At 38.3% G+C, this 19,368-nt stretch overlaps 1 protein-coding gene across 3 annotated transcripts in view; it reads right to left on the reverse strand.

Annotated features, from left to right (window-relative positions):
- Nucleotides 1-19,368, reverse strand: part of dennd1b (DENN/MADD domain containing 1B) — a 289,551-nt gene that overhangs the window by 32,925 nt on the left and 237,258 nt on the right. For 2 of the 3 annotated variants that reach the window (XM_060830181.1, XM_060830180.1), the window contains 5 exons: nucleotides 14,927-15,017; nucleotides 14,031-14,071; nucleotides 7,327-7,395; nucleotides 4,528-4,584; nucleotides 3,832-3,945 (listed from right to left, as the gene is read on the reverse strand). In XM_060830181.1, the coding sequence (XP_060686164.1) occupies nucleotides 3,832-3,945; nucleotides 4,528-4,584; nucleotides 7,327-7,395; nucleotides 14,031-14,071; nucleotides 14,927-15,017 (372 nt within the window). Of the gene's footprint in view, nucleotides 1-3,831; nucleotides 3,946-4,527; nucleotides 4,585-7,326; nucleotides 7,396-14,030; nucleotides 14,072-14,926; nucleotides 15,018-19,368 lie in introns of those variants that run through there. The other variant, XR_009645036.1, reaches the window with a different exon arrangement.

Raw genomic sequence — 19,368 nt, forward strand, 5'->3', positions numbered from 1 at the left:
TCCCCAGTTACAAAGTGACAGACAATTTATTTAAAAATTCCACCGATCAATGAGATCTAACATGCAACACAACAGAACAGTCTATGATGAACCATTTAAGCATAAAATGTCAGTCATTTTTGTTGCCAAAATAGACCACAAAGTTTTTGGCAAATAACCCATAATTAGAAACAACTCATATTTCTTCAGCTAGAAATAGACATTTTCTGCAGACTAGTGTCAGATGAGTATGAAAAACATATTCTTGTTTTACTATAAATTGCATTTTGGTCCTATGACAAAACTATTACAATTTATTTGTGAAGAATATTTATTTTGATCATTCTTTTTTTCTTAGCAACCCCGCATGGTTAACTGGGTGAAGTTACACCATTTATTTTCAAATCCAGAAAATAATTTCCATGGAAATGCCTAAACACCAAAATAGCCAGTGTACAAGTAAAAATAATCTTGATTCCAATGGAAACAACATACAAAGGGTTTACATCACAAGGAACTATCCAATTTTGATTCCTTTCAAACTTTCAGAGCCATTGTGAAACAGGAGTCTAGAAATGACTGAGAACCGTGTTCCATTACATTAATGATCAATGTTTTTGCATCAATTCCCTCTTTCTATTTTAATACAATACCAGTTCAAAATAAAAGTGGGTTTATGGCTCGGTTGGAAGAACAGAGATAGTGACTTCATCAAACATGAAACTTGAATAGGCAAATGTCATCTATCCCTGCGATTTTCAAATTTTGGCTCATTTCGTGGCAAATTTAAGTTTTTGTGTGAAATATAATTGAGCCTTATATCGTGATAAAATTATTTAATACATATTACTTACCAGCCACAATGCTTTAAAAAGGAAGCATTGAAATATTAATTTATTTCTCAGCAAAGACAACAAGTGATGTTGTTAAAGAAATGTTAGCCAGATACATGGTCAGTTAGAGAAAATCTGCCCGAACAGTTTAACTTTGTTATTAAAGAAAATGCCTGCTCTTCTGTTACAGTTTGTCCATTTTACTGAATCTGTCCTTGAGCCATATTGTCTCTCCTTCACTGTCCATCTATTCAAAATTCTCAACCTCCCTCCCTATGATCACTGTAACTGTACCACATGGAATGGAATGGTTAAGAAGCATGTTCACTACCACCATTGTAAAGGCAATTAGGAATGGGCACTAATTGTTGGAATTGCCAATGACGTTTACATCACAATAAACTTTTATTTTAAAATGACGTAATTTAAAGGTACGCCTTTCAAAATCAGGACCGTCAATATTCACATTCACAAAGAATGTGAGCATTGTGGAGAGACATTGTTACTAAAATTTACTTAAACTTTAAGTTAAAGAGGCCTTTAGACACACTTGAAGTCTTTGCATAAAGGAAAATCCTTTATTCCTTGTTATCTGATGGAGGATACTATTTGCTTACTTGGGCAGCTGCTATTGGTACTCATTCATACTACTAACTTTGGTAAAGAAGAACTCACAGCAAACAGTCACACTTGCTCAACACATCCTGGAGCCCTGTGGTTATTATACATTCTGTTTTTATGAATCAGGATTCTGAAAAATCTCTTGCTGCTTGGCCACAATGAACATATGAATGATCATTACATCATCTCTTCCCAAAAGCACTGCACAAGCAAGAAATGATGATGCTCACAGGAGAGTGGAACAAGACCACGGAACAAGATATATTTCTACACAACAGCAATACTGCTCAAAGCAGTTGACAGGGACTTGAATCTGGAAGCTAGCTTGAAATTTTAAAGATGGAAATCATGTTTAATGTTTGTAAACAGAGATGCTTACCATCTGTTTACTTGTGCCCCATAATATTTTCTGGCAATCACAGATAAAACGTACTGCTTTGACCATCTCCCCCACACATACAAACAAACCTATCACCCATAGTTACATAGACATTAAGCTTCCTGTAAACTATGTGGCAATAATAGATCTAAGTATTCCCAATCTAACTTGCTGAAACTTCAAAACGTCACATACATGATTCCTGACCAATAATTTAAATTTCCAACAGCTGAATACATTATAAAAAGGATCATGAGAAAAATGAAGCACTTGTCCTGTTTTAACAGAAATGCCTAAAATTACATTCAAATATGACAATGTAATCAAAAGACCCAACTCGCAGGAAGGAAGTGGAAGAGGAGGTATACTGAGGTTCATTTAATATCTTAGATGACATCCAAACAATGTTTTGCTATTAAGTCATACCAGCATAGACTGAGCCACATGAACCCTAGAGCAGGACTTGCTTCAGGACTTCCCAACTCAGTCACAATTGTGTCAGCCTTTCAGTTAAATAAGGGCGACTGAAATAACAGCACAAATTTAGAGTACTGACACTTTGTGTCAGCATACTGTACTCAAACAAAATAATGAAAACAAATAGGTTAGTCATGGTGATTCTATTCCAGCATTTATGCTGCTGAATTCAATTTATTTATTTGAGTGACGGACTCAGGGGAATTTAAAGCTACCTTTACCTATATGTTGTCAAAATGAGAGAATCAGCTACAGCAAAGTAAACACTTTGTCAAAAATTCAAAATACAAAACTGATGGTATAAAGTGAGCTTCTAATAAAGTGTTACGGCTTATTTTCCTATTGTCACTAGTCTCTTTTCAAGTGAACAAAATCTAGGCCATATGGTGCTGCAGAACTCATGATGCGGCAAAAAGTGTTCACCATCATTTGCAGTGAAATTAAATCATAACTTCTGCTGACCACACAGGCAGAGTCAAAAATGGAAATCTGGAGATTGTTATGGCGACATGGGTTGCATCTAAAAGTTCCATGAGAAAGGAATCCAGTTGGCTCTTTCTTCAAGTATTTTGAATGTTGTGAAGTTGACATATTTAGCTGATAGATAGGACTAAGTTCAGCAGAAATAGTTGTGGCTTGTCTATTCCAGTGTAAGTGCAATGTTCAATAACGTAGCAAGTACTATTTACTGCCAAACAACATTTCAATCCCTAAATATGATCTTTCATAAACACAACTCCTTGTCTTTTGAAATTTAATTCTTGTTGGACATTATGAAAAGTAAAAGATAAATAATTTTGACTTTTTTCTCTCTTACCGCATTATCTCTTAATCTCATATTTTATTGTCTCGCTTTGTTTCAATACCTGTGCCTTGTTGTTGCATTGTTGGGTCGAACAGACACTTGCTGGCTCACACTGTTTCCCACTCAATAATATTCTTCAATTTCAATGACTAGTGAGATATACAGATACTTGCTCTGTTCACACAGGTCCCAAATGATGTATAAAAAAATATAACAAGTAGGTCCTGCAGCTGCTCAAGCCTGCCCACCACTCAGCACTGTCAGAGCTGATCCTACTCCACTCCCTACATCCCTAAATTCCTTGAGAAATCATAAGACTACTTTAAAATTTAACAGCCAAAGTTTAACATGAGGCAAATCTGGCCAAAAGTTGTGGTTCACCTAATCTAATGCCGCAAACCCAATTTTTTTTTCGTATTATAAATTATTTACGAGGTTGGATGTCAGTCGCATGCTGATTTGAGAGACAGATTATGTGCAATGCAACACTCAGTATAAATAAGAACTAATTCCATGAGAACTAATTCGCAAAGGTTTTCAAAACTAAACAGATTAAAAAAAAATTCTGGATTAGGGGTGCTGGAAGAGCACAGCAGTTCAGGCAGCATCCAAAGTGCAGCGAAATCGATGTTTCGGGCAAAAGCCCTTCCTACCAGATTAAAAACAAAGGACAGGCAACTGGTATTGGAGTGTGAACATAAATAGAAATGAACAATCAATACCACTCATTTTCTTACCCGTTTACGTTTAGTGGCTGGAAGACGGTTCTGTAATAGATCAGAGTTTGATCGTCTTTGCAGGTTTGGAGATAGACTTTCGTTATGATGCAAGTCTTCTTCTTCAGTTGATTCCTACACAGATATTAAAATCACTCAGTAGTAGTTCAACTTCTATCTTTGATTTGAAGCAAGCAAATACTTGTAAACTAATTACCATTTTCTGTATTTGCATCCAGCCCCCAATAAGAAAGAGCTTTCTCCAATATAAACTTGAATAACAGTTTAGAAATATAAAATCAGACCATTGGAATAATGATTTTTGTTGCCAATAGCAAATGTTTTTACATTTTTAGTCTGCTGCTCGTTTTGTACAAATTTTGCATGCAAGTCAAATTGATTTCAGTCCCAATTTGACATTTAACTGTGATATCAAAACAATTGATTTGATCAAAACACACATTTTGTTCCAAGCAATATTTAGGACATCAATATTTCTGTAATAAAATATGCAAACAAAAAAAAAGGGTTCATTCAACCTCAGCATGAAACAATAACAGATCAAGATAGCCTGAGGGTCAGTTATGAAAAATGTATGTTATTGAACAAAGAATGAAGCAAATTTCACAAATCATTAAGAGACAATGTCTCTTGTAACTTCCCCATTTTAGATATTTCAAAGACTACAATGTCACTGAAGTCAGAAATGTTATGTACCTTCTGTTTTAACATGCTCTTCACTTCTTTGATCCCCATCTTAGCTTGGTTCTTAGCCTTGAAGAAAAAAAAGTGGTTTGATACAGCCTTCCCATTAAATGTGATACAAGTTTCTCAAAATGAAATCTGAACAGTCATAAGAGGTTTTCTTTAAAGTTACTACTAGAAACAGTTTGTCTCACCGTGATGGCACCCTTCATAATTATTTGGCTGAGCCAGCCAATTCATGAGAGACACAAAATAGAAAATTATGATTAAGTTACCATATGTATGCATTTATCAAATAATAAAGTCAAACCTTTACTCTTGGATTGATAATTTAAAATTAAATATTTTTAACTTTCAGCTATTATCCATCTGCTTTGATTGCCTTCACTAAAGCATCTTTGTCCCTTTTGATGTCTAACAATGAAAGTAGCCGACAAGTGACTCTTAGATGTCAATAAAAAAATTATTTTTATCTTCAATTTTTTTCTTAGGTATTGAATTTTCAGTACCAAAATGCTTTATAATGGCAACTCACCAAGTTAGAAACATTTCTTGAAAGAAAAGCTTAATTGAGCAACCTCCTGCCTATTGCATGGTTTCCTTCTTTTAGTACCCGACAACAAACAGCACTTCATGAAACCAGAAGCCAGTCTATTCTGGAATGTGTCTTTGAAGTAAATTCTCATAAAAGGGACAGCAGCACTATCCAAAGTTAATTTGAAATCAGATAGGTAGGTGTAGAAGAAGCAATCTTGAGCAAGTTTCTCTTTTAGTACATGAGGTTTGTCTGTGATAGCTCTTCAGTCTTAAAGACACTGTGCACTTCTCCATGAGAAGGCCAAACAGCCTGCTCCTGGCCTTGAGTCAACATCACTCAGCAGGACAAATAGCTTTGCATGATTCATGCATATTTCAACTCCATGTGAAATGCACCTGGCCTCCAGTCCACATCAGGCCCAAATAGGGAAGTAGTCACGTTACTCATTCTACAGGTAAACCTCATAATTACTCAGCTGCAAAGCCCCTTTGGGACAGTGTACTATGTCACCAGACGTTAATGACAATTCTGATCTTACAACTAGCAATATAAACTCAAAAATGAATAGTCTAATCTAATCTGTGCACTTTACAGAATTTACAAAAACACATTCTCTCAAATACCAGTGAATACTTATTGCAACATTTATACGGGTGGCAATAGTTGGCTGAACATTATCTGCGAAACTATTGCTGAAATATTTGCAAAACAATGCTATTGATGTGGTAATGATTACATATTGGATCCCATTCTGTTCCCAGTTTGCATTCTCTGTCAATTTTCAGATATAACAGATGAACGTTTGAATTACCCTTCATCCTTAATGCTAGAAAGGCAGCTATCCCTGCAGTCACTGATGTCAGTTACCATTGTGCAACAAACTGAGATCGTGTTTCAGCTCGGCTCTTGATTTTCCAGGGGCAATTTGGCCAAACCAGTGCAAAAGACTGTGGAATTTCAGTTGTAAATTATGTCCCGCACAAACTGAGTGCTTGCAATCTTTTGTGATGAAAACTTCCTCTACTTAGATCAAATTTATCAGTATGTCAGCCTTCCACTTGAGGTCCTTCAAGAAGCTTCTTCAAATTGAGATTTATTTTGAGAGAAGGGCACTCGTGACTAGCTTTTGAATTAAATTTATTTTTTATGTTTAAAGGCAAAGAAACTGACTAATGTACATGGTTATACAGATTAGCAAATGGTACTGCATTTTAACTTTCAGTTAAGATCAGGTTACTTCAATGGTGGATGAGGTACTATCAATCAAAATGCTTTAATATGCTAAAAAAAAATTTCCTGTTCTAATAATTACATTGTATCAGCCTACCACTCTTAAATATATTAAGGATTATCTTTTAATGTGAGGGAATAAATAAACAAATATGTTCTAAAATGTTGCTTGATTGCCGATGGAAGATTTTATAAGATTACTAAACAAAATTACACAAGTGATTTTCCAAAATGTGAAAATAATTTCACTTTGTGAATCATGATTGTCGTAAATTATCAAATAAGTGCTAACTTTCAAATGAATGATAGGAGGCAATATGGAGCAATTATTTTTCAAATATTTTCTCATTCGCAAAGCCATGAAAGAGATTGCAGCCAACGATTTCCCCAGTTTTCTTCTCTCATCACACCAAAAATAAATTCCTAATTCCAGGGATAAAAACATATGCACGTAGTATTATGAAGAAAGGTTCGGTTGCAGCCCATAATGATTAGATTCCCTACATTGTGGAAACAGGCCCTTTGGCCCAACAAGTCCACACTGACCCTCCGAAGAGCAACCCACCCAGACACGTTCCCCTACATTTACCCATTCACCGAACACCACAGGCAATTTAGCATGGCCAATTCACCTAACCTGCACATCTTTTGACTGTGGGAGGAAACCAGAGCAACCGGAGGAAATCCAAGCAGACACGGAGAGAATGTGCAAACTCCACACAGACAGTTGCTCAAGGCTGGAATCAAACCTGGGTCCCTGGTGCTGTGAGGCAGCAGTGCTATCATTGAGCCACCATGCCACCTCCAGCGATTTCAACATTGGTCTCAACTAAAGATTTACAATCAATAAAAGTGATCACAGATTGTCCTTAAGGAACTCAATGTTTAATTTTAAACCAGATATATCAACAAAATACAAGCATAACCCTGGGCAAAACATTAATCTATTTCTACTTATTGAATACATTATTTGCATTCTCACAGTCTATCTATAGTACTGCAGCACCTCATTGAACATGCTGGCATCCAGGTTAGGGACTTACAAATTTGTATGCTGTCTTCATGGCAGGATTGGCTTTTGTCATCACTGTATTTATCAAAGCTCCACCTTTCTGGAAAGGAAAGAAAATCTGGCTTAATTTAACTGTTTTGGTTAATGCTTCACATCTGGAAACTTAGTCTGGTACTTATGCAATCATTAAACTTAATTTTGTTGATGCACCTATGCCTTCTGTTGTGATGATATAAAATATGGACAAGTGATTTTTTTTAAAACTCTGTCTTCTGACTGAACAACTGGGAATTTCATGGGCTAAAGTCATTTTTAAAAAGGAACCTTAAATACTTACTTAAAATGGCCACAGTTTTCACCTGACAATATAGATTGGCCAAGTCCCATGAGGCTAACAGAGGTTAAACAAGAGACAGCCTTCACTAAAAATGACCATTTCTCCCAAGGGCAATGAAGCGAGCTAGCAAGCCAATGTGGAGAGGCATGAAAAGATCCTCAACTTCTTATTCTGATTTGTACCTTTTGGAAATATGTACAAGTTGGATATGAAGCTTTACATACAGTCTTAAAAAAAACACGAAAAACAGAGGCATGGATTTTCTGCTGACCAGACAGTCATCCTATCAGCGTGAATGGGAGGCACACATCAGCACCCTGTGGAATTCCCATCAAAGCACACTCTAAAGAAATTTCTTTGAAAACAGAATTTTCCATTGAGCAATTCTTCTACTCCTGGAAGCCTCAGAATCTCCATTCAAATTGGAGACTTCACAGCAAATTATTTACTCAAAAAAAGTTGGGCAATGACATTGCTAGTTTGACTCTTCAGTAACTATTCAACTGTTCTCATACATACCTCACACACCTTCAACTGCACTACCCCCAGACCTTGACTTGACTGTGCTCCCTTCATCTGCTGAACTGGACCCAACACCTAATCCCTCGGGCATGATCTGATGACCTTTGCCACCAGACCTGAGCAGACTGCCCCTCACTCCCTTCTTGATCAGGATACTGAGAAATTCAAAGGGTAACTACAATATTTATGATTGCTGATGATTCAAGATAACAACTAACAAACTGTGGTCTCATGGTCTCAGGCGAATCATCGTGTGGCCATATTCATACCAGAGCAGAGGCGCTGCTCTCTTATTAGTTACCTCAAACTGGTGATCAGAATTGAGCCCATGCTGTTGGCATCACACTACTCTGCAAACCAACGATCGAGCCAATTGAGCTAAACCAATTCAGGCTCTGGCCCAAAATATTGATTCGCCTGCTCCTCGGATGCAGCCTGGCCTGCTGTGCTTTACAAGCAACACACTCTCAACACTAATTCTTTACATCTCAAGGGCATTCTAAAATGCATTCTCCTCTTCTTCATGTGGCATTCCCTTTTAAGAGTGAGTGTGTGCGTGTTTACCCGCACACAAGAGTGAGAGAGCGCAAGAGAGCGAGAGAGGGCCCACGTGATTCCACAGGAGCCAAAAATTTGATCTTGTGCAGGAACGAATTACTGCAGATGCTGGAATCTGTACTGAAAACAACAAATGTTGGAGATCACAGCGGGTCACACAGCATCTGTGGAGAGAGAGCAAGCTAACATTTTAAGTCTTTATGACGTTTCTCAAGATTAAAATTCCCCACTCTCTCACAAAAGAAAACCTTGTAACTGACTTCTTATTGTTTATGGTGAAAACTGTTAATGACAGTTTAATTGTGGAAAGGTCGAGCCACATTCAGAAAAGAACATAAACCTTGCTTGTGACGAGGAGTGGGAAAGGTGAAAAGCTGGTTTATCCTTCCTCACCTGGTTGTAAAACACCTCTGTAAAGTGCCTGACAAAGGATCAATTCTATATAGTTTTTATTTCTTCAATGACTGTAGTGTTTGTACCTGTTCCTTCAATTTCCTTCTATTATTAATGCAGTTATTGATTATACAGTCATTTCCATAGCTTTCTCAGATTTTTCCCTCAATGCTAGCAATTTTGTCCAAGTTCTGTTTGAAGTTGAAGTCTTAATTCAATTTGGGTACATAATCTAGATTGAAAATTCAGTGCTGCATTGAGCAGGCAGTGCATTGCATGTTTTAGATCAGACAGATAACCAAAGAGATAACCACTGAAATGTTCAGAAGGTCTGCAAACAATTCAATTACTCTTTCTTAGAAAAATAAAAAGATCTCATGATCTCCTGCCCCAACAGTTCCTTAATCAAATTAATCAGAACAGAGTGACTGATCCTTTAGTGGAGTTATGAAACCTGGGTGTGCCTACAAATGCAAACACTCTTCTAAATATAACTAACTGACTGCGACACATTGTGAAAGAGTCTGGAAAATAAAAGGTACAGCTCAAACACAAAAATAAAACAAAGAACCGTGGATGTCGGAAATATAACACTAAAAGAGAAATTGTTTGAGAAACTCAGCAGATCCTGCAGCATCTGTGGAAAAAAAACAGCCGAGTTGATGTTTTGAGTCTCATGGTCCTCCTTCTGAATGCAAGGATCACTGATTTTGAAATGTTAACTCTGCTTCCTCTCCACAGATACTTCCAGACCTGCTGAGTTTCTCCAGCAACATGTTGTTGTTCTGATGCAAGTTGATCTTCCCTAATTTCTTCAAATGCTCTCACTTTGTTTTATGGAAATCCAAGTTTTTGCTTTGTTTCTATGATTTTGACTGATTATTGTGCTGTACTCCACCATTAATACCCTGGGGACGGAACAGCCTGAGGCCCTGTTTATTGTAACTAGTGACTTCAATCAAGCCAATCTAAAGAAGGTGTTGCCCAAGTATCACCATAACATTACCTGCCCCACTAGGGGCCCGAGCATTTTGGACTACTGCTACACCACTGTGAAAGATGCCTACCACTCCATCCTCCACCCTCATTTCTGGAATTCAGATCCCAATGCCGTGTTTCTTCTCCCGGCTTACAGGCAAAAGCTCAAGCAGGAGACCCCCTCACGGATACAGGTCCAGTGCTGGTCAGAGGAGGCAGAGAATCATCTCCAGTGCTGTCTGGAATCAGCTGATTGGGCCACGTTCAAACAGTCCACAGGTACCTTGGATGAGTACGCCACCGCTTTCACAGACTTTATCAGCAACTGTGTGGAGGACTGCATACCGAGGAAGTCAATCCAGGTGTTCCCCAACAGGAAACCCTGGATGAATCAGGACATACAGAACCAACTAAAAACCAGGAGCGAGGCCTTCAGATCAGGAGACCTACTCAAACAAAAGGAATCCAAGTATAACCTTCGTAGAGCCATTAAGAGAGCCAAGGACCAATACTGGTCCAAACTAGAGACCCAGACAGACAACTGGCGACTATGGCAAGGACTGAATGACATTATAGGTTCTAAAAAGAGACAGTGCAAGATCGTAGACGATGACATATTACTCCCAGATTGTCTCAATGCCTTCTATGCTCGCTTTGAGCAGACTTTTGGCAGAGAGGTAACACCTATTTTGACAAGTCCTGATTAATCTATTCTAACATTCACTGCATCAGAGGTCAGAGCATCAGAATCCAAGGAAAGTGATGGGACCAGACGGAGTATCAGGTCGTGCACTCAGTGCATGTGCAGATCAACTGGTAGAGGTCTTCTCGGACATCTCCAATCTCTCCCTGCAACAAGCCAGTGCCCCTGCCTGTTTCAAGAGGGCCAACATCAACGCTGTGCTGAAGAAGCCTCATGCAGTATGTCTCAATGACTACCATCCAGTGGCCCTAACTTCGATGGTCATGTATTGCTTTGAAAGGTTGGTCATGACATTAATCAACTCTAGCCTCCCCACTATTCTTGACCCACTATTCTATGGGGCCAACAGATCCACATCAAATGCCATAATCACTTGCCCTCCACTCCTCCCTAGAACATCTTGACACCAAGAACAGCAACGTAAGAATCTTACTCATTGACGACATTTCAGACTTCAACACCACTATCCCCTCGAGACTGATCACTGAACTTGATGATCTTGGACGAAGTTTCACTCTCTGCAACTGGATCTTCAGTTTCCCAATCCACAGGCCACAATCCATGAAGGTTGGAGACAATATTTCATCCTCACTAAACACTCAACCCTGGAGCCCCAAGGGTGCATACTGTACTCACTGTATACCCATAACTGCATTGCCAAATGCCAGACTAATCCCATTTACAAGTTCGCTGATGACACCACCATAGTCGGTCAAATCCCAGACGATGACGAAACAGACTACAGATGGGAGGTGGAAGACTTGAAAAAATGGTGCACCGAGAACAACCTTGCTCTCAATGCCGGCAAAACCAAGGAACTCAATATTTACCTTCGGATGGATGCTACTCATGCCCCTCTACACTTTAACAGTGCAGAGGTGGAACAAGTGGAGAATGTCAAGCTCCTGGGAGTGGTCATCCACAACAAGCTTTCTTGGATTCTACATGTGGACACACCGGTTGCAAAGGCCCAACAATGTCTCTTCTTCCTCAGGCAGATGAGGAAATTTGGCATGACAGCGAATACCCTTGCCAACCTTTACAGGTGTGTCATTGAGAGCATTCTGTCTGGATGTATCACTACCTGTTATGACAACTGTACTGTTCAAGATAGGAGACAGTTACAGAGAGTAGAGAACTCAGCCTGGACAATCACAAAGGTCAACCTCCCATCTATAGAATCCATCTACCAGGCCCACTGTCAATGAAAGGCCACCAACATTCTCAAAGATCCATCCCTCTCTGGCGATGCTTTTCTACAACCTCTACCATTGGGAATGTACAGAAGCCTGAACACATACACCAGCCGGTTTTGTAACAGTTTCTACACTACTGTCGTTAGAATACTAAATGGACTCACAAACTCTTAACATTCGCCTATACCTGTGTTCTTGTTTACCTATTAATTACTATCTGTGCTACTTAACTCTGTGATCTACCTGTTTTGCTCGCAAGACAAAGCTTTTCACTGCACCTTGCTACAATTCAATTCAATTATTGTGCTGTTTCTTAAAATAATTTTAACCTCCTTAGAAAGCCATTGATTCAAGTCTTTCTATATTAAGGTTGCTAAATATGCTTTTACATAGCTATTGGATTCAGACAATTTACCAGATTTATCACAGAAAATGTGCGAGAGACTCAGGAGGTCTGGCAGCATCTGTGGGGAAAGAAACAGATTTACCGTTTTGAGTCCAATATGACTCAAGTTCTGAAGAAGTGTCAAACTGGACTCAAAATATTAACTTTTGTGTGTCTTTCCGCAGATGTGGCCAGACCTGCTGAGTTTCTCCAGCATTCTGTGTGCTTGTTTTAGAATCTGGGGGCATGGTGGCTCAGTGGTTAGCACTGCTGCCTCACAGCACCAGGGACCCGGTTCAATTCCAGCTTCAGGCAACTGTGTGCGGCATTTTCACATTCTCCTCATGTCGGCGTGGGTTTCCACCAGGTGCTGCGGTTTCTTCCCACAGTCCAAAGATGTGCAGGTTAGGTGAATTAGCCAATCTAAATTGCCCGTAGTGTTCAGCGGGGTGTAAGTTAGGTGCATTAGTCAGGGATAATGTAGTGTAATAGAGTTGGGGAATGGGTCTGGTTAGGTTACTCTTTGGAGGGTCGGTGTGGGCTTGTTGGGCCGAAGGGCTTGTTTGTACAATGATTCTAATTCCAGCATCTGTAGCATTTAAATATTAGACTTATCCTCAGTGAAATTTATTTAGTGTGGGCAGTCAAGGGTAAATGATCAAGTTTAATATGTATGTATACTGTACATCAAAATAGTGTCACCTACAAACAAAAGCGATTCTAAGGCCAACTAAACATTTGCCTGCCCAGGGTAAAAATCCTGACTCCCAATTACTCAATGAAAAGTTTGACTCTACTCACTTTATCTCAAGAATATTTCAAATTATGCACTATTTACAAGTACATTCATTGAGTCTCAAGCTCCTTTTAAAATTCAAAGCAATTACAATATCTTATAGATGGAAACACTCATTACAATTTCACATACGAAATGTTCATTGACAACACCATTCTCGTAGTTGAGATGTCAGCTCTCTTTCATTTCACTAATTTTGGGCAATATTATCAACAGAAATTTGCAACATTGAAATTTCATCCTGAATTCATTATTCATGTAATAGACTTTGAGTTTCAATGTCAAGAAAGTCCTCTGATGTACTTAGTGGAACACAACGTCTCATCCCTATTGAGGGTTTCCATTTATAATTGTTCATGTTACAGATTAATCTGCTGATAGCAGCATATGAAATGTCATGCTACACAACATAAAAAGTTGACTACTCTTTAAATCATGTCCTTATTTCAGAATACTAACTTGTGCTTTTTTCACATATTCACCTTTCATTTCAGCAATGCTTATGGTTTCATCTGTTCAGTTTGTAAATTTCCCAATAACTTCTGTTAAACTACCTTCATTTTTTGATGCGATGAATCCATGTTAATATGTATGCCTGCCACATCATCAGGAAAGCTTTATGTAGGATAAAGGTTCACCCTATCAAGCCTAGGATGGTTCAGAGCCCAAAGATTAAAATAAAATGTTCTGAACAATTAGGCCAAATCCTCAAATAGCATTTTGAAGATTATTGCTATAGAAATATTTCAGTTAATCACAATTGCAGCTCTAGGTAAGCATCATTTTTCAGCACAGTCAAACTATAGTGATGTAACTAGAAATAAGTGTGTGCCCTGCTGATTTACATTAATAGGCATATTGACTCACCTTGACTGTGTGCATCCATTGCTGGTAAGATTTTGAATTTCCTGTGGATAATTAACAAAGGTTTGACGGTTACTCCTTTTGTTACAAGTAAAGATATTCAAGTAACAAAATTTCATGTGGTGAAGTAGAAGAGCAAAAATAGCCTTTAAATATATTTCAAATTGTGCACACAGCATTTAAAGGGAAATGTGCATTAAAAAACCTCATCTAATTTGAGCTTGAATGCTAGTTTAGTTTTCCATATTCTGCAACTTTTGCATGAAGGCTCAGTACGCAATTATTCTACAACCTGTTTTCCACTAGTCAAGGTCAAGTGGGCAAAACACTGCTCTTTATACTGACTTTCTCTTTCAGGCTTTCTCCTGCTCCTGATCTCTTCCTACACGGATATTCAACATTAGAATTGAATTTTGGCATTTCTTTCTCATCCCCATACCCACAATAAGTTAAAGAAAAATGCTCATTAAAGAGTTTTTGCTCATGGGTGAGATGACTAAAATTTATTCCCCCTCTCTCAAATAAAGGTTTTATATGGACATATTATAATGCAAGTCTTTCCATAATTAGGCTCTAGCTCTCTCACACAGGAAAAAAAACTCAATTCTTCAGATAAAAGCAACAGAACAAAGAATTCAGAAATGACCTCTTAGGTGCAAGAATATCAGTTGTGCTTTTTTAAAGCAAATGTATCCCAAATAATAAGCAAAATATAGTTCAAAATTATGATCTGGTTAGTGGAAAACTGATCAATGCAAAACCAGACATTATCCTCAACTAAGGATATGACAGAGAAGAGCAGAATTGCGATATCTGGAAGAATCCTACCTAAAGGGCAAAGACTAAAGGAGATAATTAGCAAAACAAATGGTACATTTCAATACAAGTTCATGCCTTACCTCCACTATAGCCGCCCACAGTTATCTCATCTTCGAAAACATCAGAAAATCCTTTCCCTGAGTTTAACTTTTCCAACCTCCCGTCGATAAACTAACAAAAAGATAAAAGTAATATAATTCAGTGAAGAGGACAAGTAAAATCTATGGCAGTGACACCCATTTTGGTTTACTCTAATGCAAAAAAAAAGTATGATTGGGGCAATTACAGGACTATTTGCAAATCTATAGGTAGTTAGCTGACATTGTTTAGCAGTGCGGGCACCACAGTTGGTCGCATTAGCCTTTGATGAATGGGGATAAAGCAGACAATGGGTTTAATCTCCTGTTGGTATTACATGTGCATGCATGAATTTCAGAAGCAGACAGAACTTGACTGCACATTAACACAAAAGCAAAATACTGCAGATGCCACAAAATTTGAACTTAAAACAGAAAATGCCATAAATATTCAGCAGGTCTGGCAGTACCTCTGGAGAGAGAAACAGAGTTAATATTTTACAGCAATAACAATGATCTTCATCATGACTGGCTGTGTAATTCTATCACCTAAAATTAAAAGATGAAAAGTTACTGCCCAACTTGCACAAAAGAAACAAAGATCACTTCCATGAAACAAGTCAAATCCTACACAGTTCATTAAATTCTCAACAAACAAAAACAGAAATTGCTGGACAAACTCAGCAGATCTGGCACAAGCTGTGAAGAGAAAACAGTTAATACTTCGAGTCCAGTGATCTTTCATCATTAAACGACTCAGAGAACCATCATGAACCTCAATGAAAAGTAATTTTTACAGCTTCAGGACAGAAAGTAGTTTGACCTTCAAATCCAGAGCATTAAAACAGTATTCTTTCTTCTCAAAAAGTTATTAAATTCATGCAAATTGAAAATAGAAAGGAAATCTTGCATTTATATAGCATCTTTCAGGATCACAGAATGCTCCAAAGCATTTTGCAACAATTGAAGCAACTAATTTGCACACAGCAAGCTCCCATGAATAGTAGCCATCTGTTTTTGTGATATTGATTCTCACATAAATATTGGCAAGAATTAAGGAGAATTAATAGAACTAAGGAGAATCCATAGATTTTAACAAATACATTAAGGACAAAAGGGAAGCTAGGGAGAGAATAGGGCCTCAAAGATCAGCAAGGTGGCCTTTGTGTGGAGCCACAGAAAATGGGGGAGTTACTAAATGAATATTTTGCATCAGTATTTACTGTGGAAAAGGATATGGAAGATATAGACTGTAGGGAAATAGATGGTGACAGCTTGCAAAATGTCCAGATTACAGAGGAGGAAATGCTGGATGTCTTGAAATGGTTAAAGGTGGATAAATCCCCAGGACCTGATCAGGTGTATCCGAGAACTCTGTGGAAAGCTACAGAAGTGATTGCTGGGCCTCTTGCTGATATATGTGTATCATTGATAGTCACAGGTGAGGTGCCGGAAGACTGGAGGTTGGCTAACGTGATGCCACTGTTTCAGAAGGGTGGTAAGGACAAGCCAGAGAACTATAGACCAATGATGTCGGTGGTGGACAAGTTGTTGGAGGGAATCCTGAGGGACAGGATGTACATGTATTTGGGAAAGACAAGGACTGATTAGGGACAGTCAACATGGTTTTGTGCGTGGGAAATCATATCTCACAAACTTGATTGAGTTTTTTGAGGAAGTAACAAAGAGGATTGATGAGGGCAGAGCAGTAGATGTGATCTATGTGGACTTCAACAAGGTTCCCCATGGGAGACTGATGAGCAAGATTAGATCTCTCAGAATATAGGGAGAACTAGCCATTTGGATACAGAACTGGCTCGAAGGTAGAAGGCAGAAGATGGTGGTGGAGGGCTGTTTTTCGGACTGGAGGCCTGTGACCAGTGGAGTGCACAAGGATCGGTGCTGGGTCCCCTACTTTTTGTCATTTATATAAATGATTTGGATGCGAGCATAAGTGGTACAGTTAGTAAGTTTGCAGATGACACCAAAATTGGAGGTGTAGTGGACAGCGAAGAGGGTTACATCAGATTACAATAGGATCTGGACCAGATGGGCCAATGGGCTGAGAAGTGGCAGATGGAGTTTAATTCAGATAAATGCGAGGTGCTGCATTTTAGGAAAGCAAATGTTAGCAGGACTTATACACTTAATGGTAAGGTCCTAGGGAGTGTTGCTGAACAAAGACACCTTGGAGTGCAGGTTCATATCTCCTTGAAAGTGGAGTCGCAGTTAGATAGGAGAGTGAAGGAGGCATTTGGTATGCTTTCCTTTATTGATCAGGGTATTGAGTACAGGAGTTGGGAGGTCATATTGCGGCAGTACAGGACATTGGTTCGGCCACTTTTGGAATATTGCGTGCAATTCTGGTCTCCTTCCTATCGGAAAGATGTCGTGAAACTTGAAAGGGTTCAGAAAAGACTTACAAGGTGGTTACCAGAGTGGGAGGATTCGAGCTATAGGGAGAGGCTGAACAGGCTGGGGCCTGTTTCCCCTGAAGTGTTGGAGGCTGAGGGGTGACCTTATAGAGGTTTACAAAATTATGGAGGGGCATGGAGAGGGTAAATAGGCAAGCAAAGTCTTTTCCCTGGGGTGGGGGAGTCCAGAACGAGAGGGCATAGGTTTAGGGTGAGAGGGGAAAATATGAGAGACCTATGTGACAACTTTTTGACACAGAGGGTAGTACGTGTATGGAATGAGCTGCCAGAGGAAGTGATGGAGGCTGGTACAATTGCAACATTTAAGAGGCATTTGGATGGGTATATGAATAGGAAGGGTTTGGAGGGATATGGGCCGGGTGCTGGCAGGTGGGACTAGATTGGGTTGGGATATCTGGTCGGCAGGGACAGAGTGGACCGAAGGGTCTGTTTCCATGCTATACATCTCTGACTCTAAGAACGTGGAGAGCAATTTTGCTACCTTCAAAATATTAATATGAATTCCTTTACATTCACTTGAGGGGCAGACAAGGTCTCAATTTAATATCCCATCTGACAGAAGAAACCTCTGGTTGGATAGCAGGTCCTCGATAACACACAAGCACGTCCTGCTTTCATTTTTGTGCTTAAATCTTACAGTGGGACTTGAATTCACAATGTCTTTAAACTCCAAGCATGAGTCTGTTGCCAGCTGCAGATAACAAAGTCACAGAAAATACAAACTATTATTACTGATTTCAAGAATGTCAATATGAAATTTCTCTTCATTGGTTATTAGGTCAAAGTTTTAAAGTCAACTTCTCCTTGCAGAATATCTTTTACAGTTATTTCCTCCTCCCCAATATATCTTTTGTAAAGTGAACATTGATCCAAATAATCAAATAACAGGTCAAAAACCTGAAAAGCTATCTCAATTTCTTGGCAGACCAACCACAAATCTTGTCTGCCTTATACTATTTAAATTCAAACTATAGATCATTGCTTTAATTAATTGGTTTTGTTAACAATCAAAACACTTAAGTACTAAAGCAGTTAGTCAACACTATAAAATTACAAAGGGACAATTAAACAGCTGACACCATTCATACTGTACTCTGCAAATACAGATTTTTATTAGAAATTAGAAAATTAGCACTGCATTTGGGAAAGAAATCTGACTCATGTCTGAAATACTATCAAGGCACTAATGTATGTGCATCTGTTGCTTATGCCTTCAATATTCAATCCAAGATTTCCAATTAGTATGACTTCATTAAAAATATTAAACATTCTAAAAAAATGAAGGATTAGTAATATTTTTAACAGAAATAAATGAACTGATCACTGAATTCCACTATCTAGAGAATGCTAACTCGCAATTAGATTGTTAATTTGTTTATCAATTTTTTTCAGATTTTGTTTTGTGAATAATTGAACTGCTTCAAGACACAGATGTTCTGTATGAAGTATTAACCATACAAGCATCATTTCTGATGGAATAAATTTTGATGCTGGAAATATCAAGCCGGGACTGTTTAAAAGAAAAATATACAGAAATATTCAACGTTGGAAGCAATGAGCGAATTATTACAAAAGCAGAATGAGGTTCCACTGTAATTCCCCACAGCTAGCCATGTTTAAACACAAAGAATAAAAGATATCATCTTGCAAATAAAGAGTCCACTGCAGTTATCTGTAAAACAATTCAATTTTACATTCCTTTTTCAGTTTGATTCTCAGTTTAAACAAAAGGATTCAACTATGAAGTTACTTGTTTTGCAAATGACAGTTATTTGCACAATTAATAGAATGGGGAACTTTTTAAAAATCATATTACAAGAAATTAAAGTGAAGTAGGTACTTTTTCTGAATTACATAGAAGGGTCAAATTAAAGCAGGATGTTTACTGGCCTGCCATGACTGTATAAATTATGCCGTCAGTGGTAATCTGAAGGCTATAATTCAGTTGTTGATATGGAACAAGCTGAATTCCTATAAATTAAAACAATGGCAACAACACATAGGGTAGAA

This window comes from Hemiscyllium ocellatum, chromosome 9, assembly GCF_020745735.1.
Source record: "Hemiscyllium ocellatum isolate sHemOce1 chromosome 9, sHemOce1.pat.X.cur, whole genome shotgun sequence".
NCBI classification, from domain to species: Eukaryota; Metazoa; Chordata; class Chondrichthyes; order Orectolobiformes; family Hemiscylliidae; genus Hemiscyllium; species Hemiscyllium ocellatum.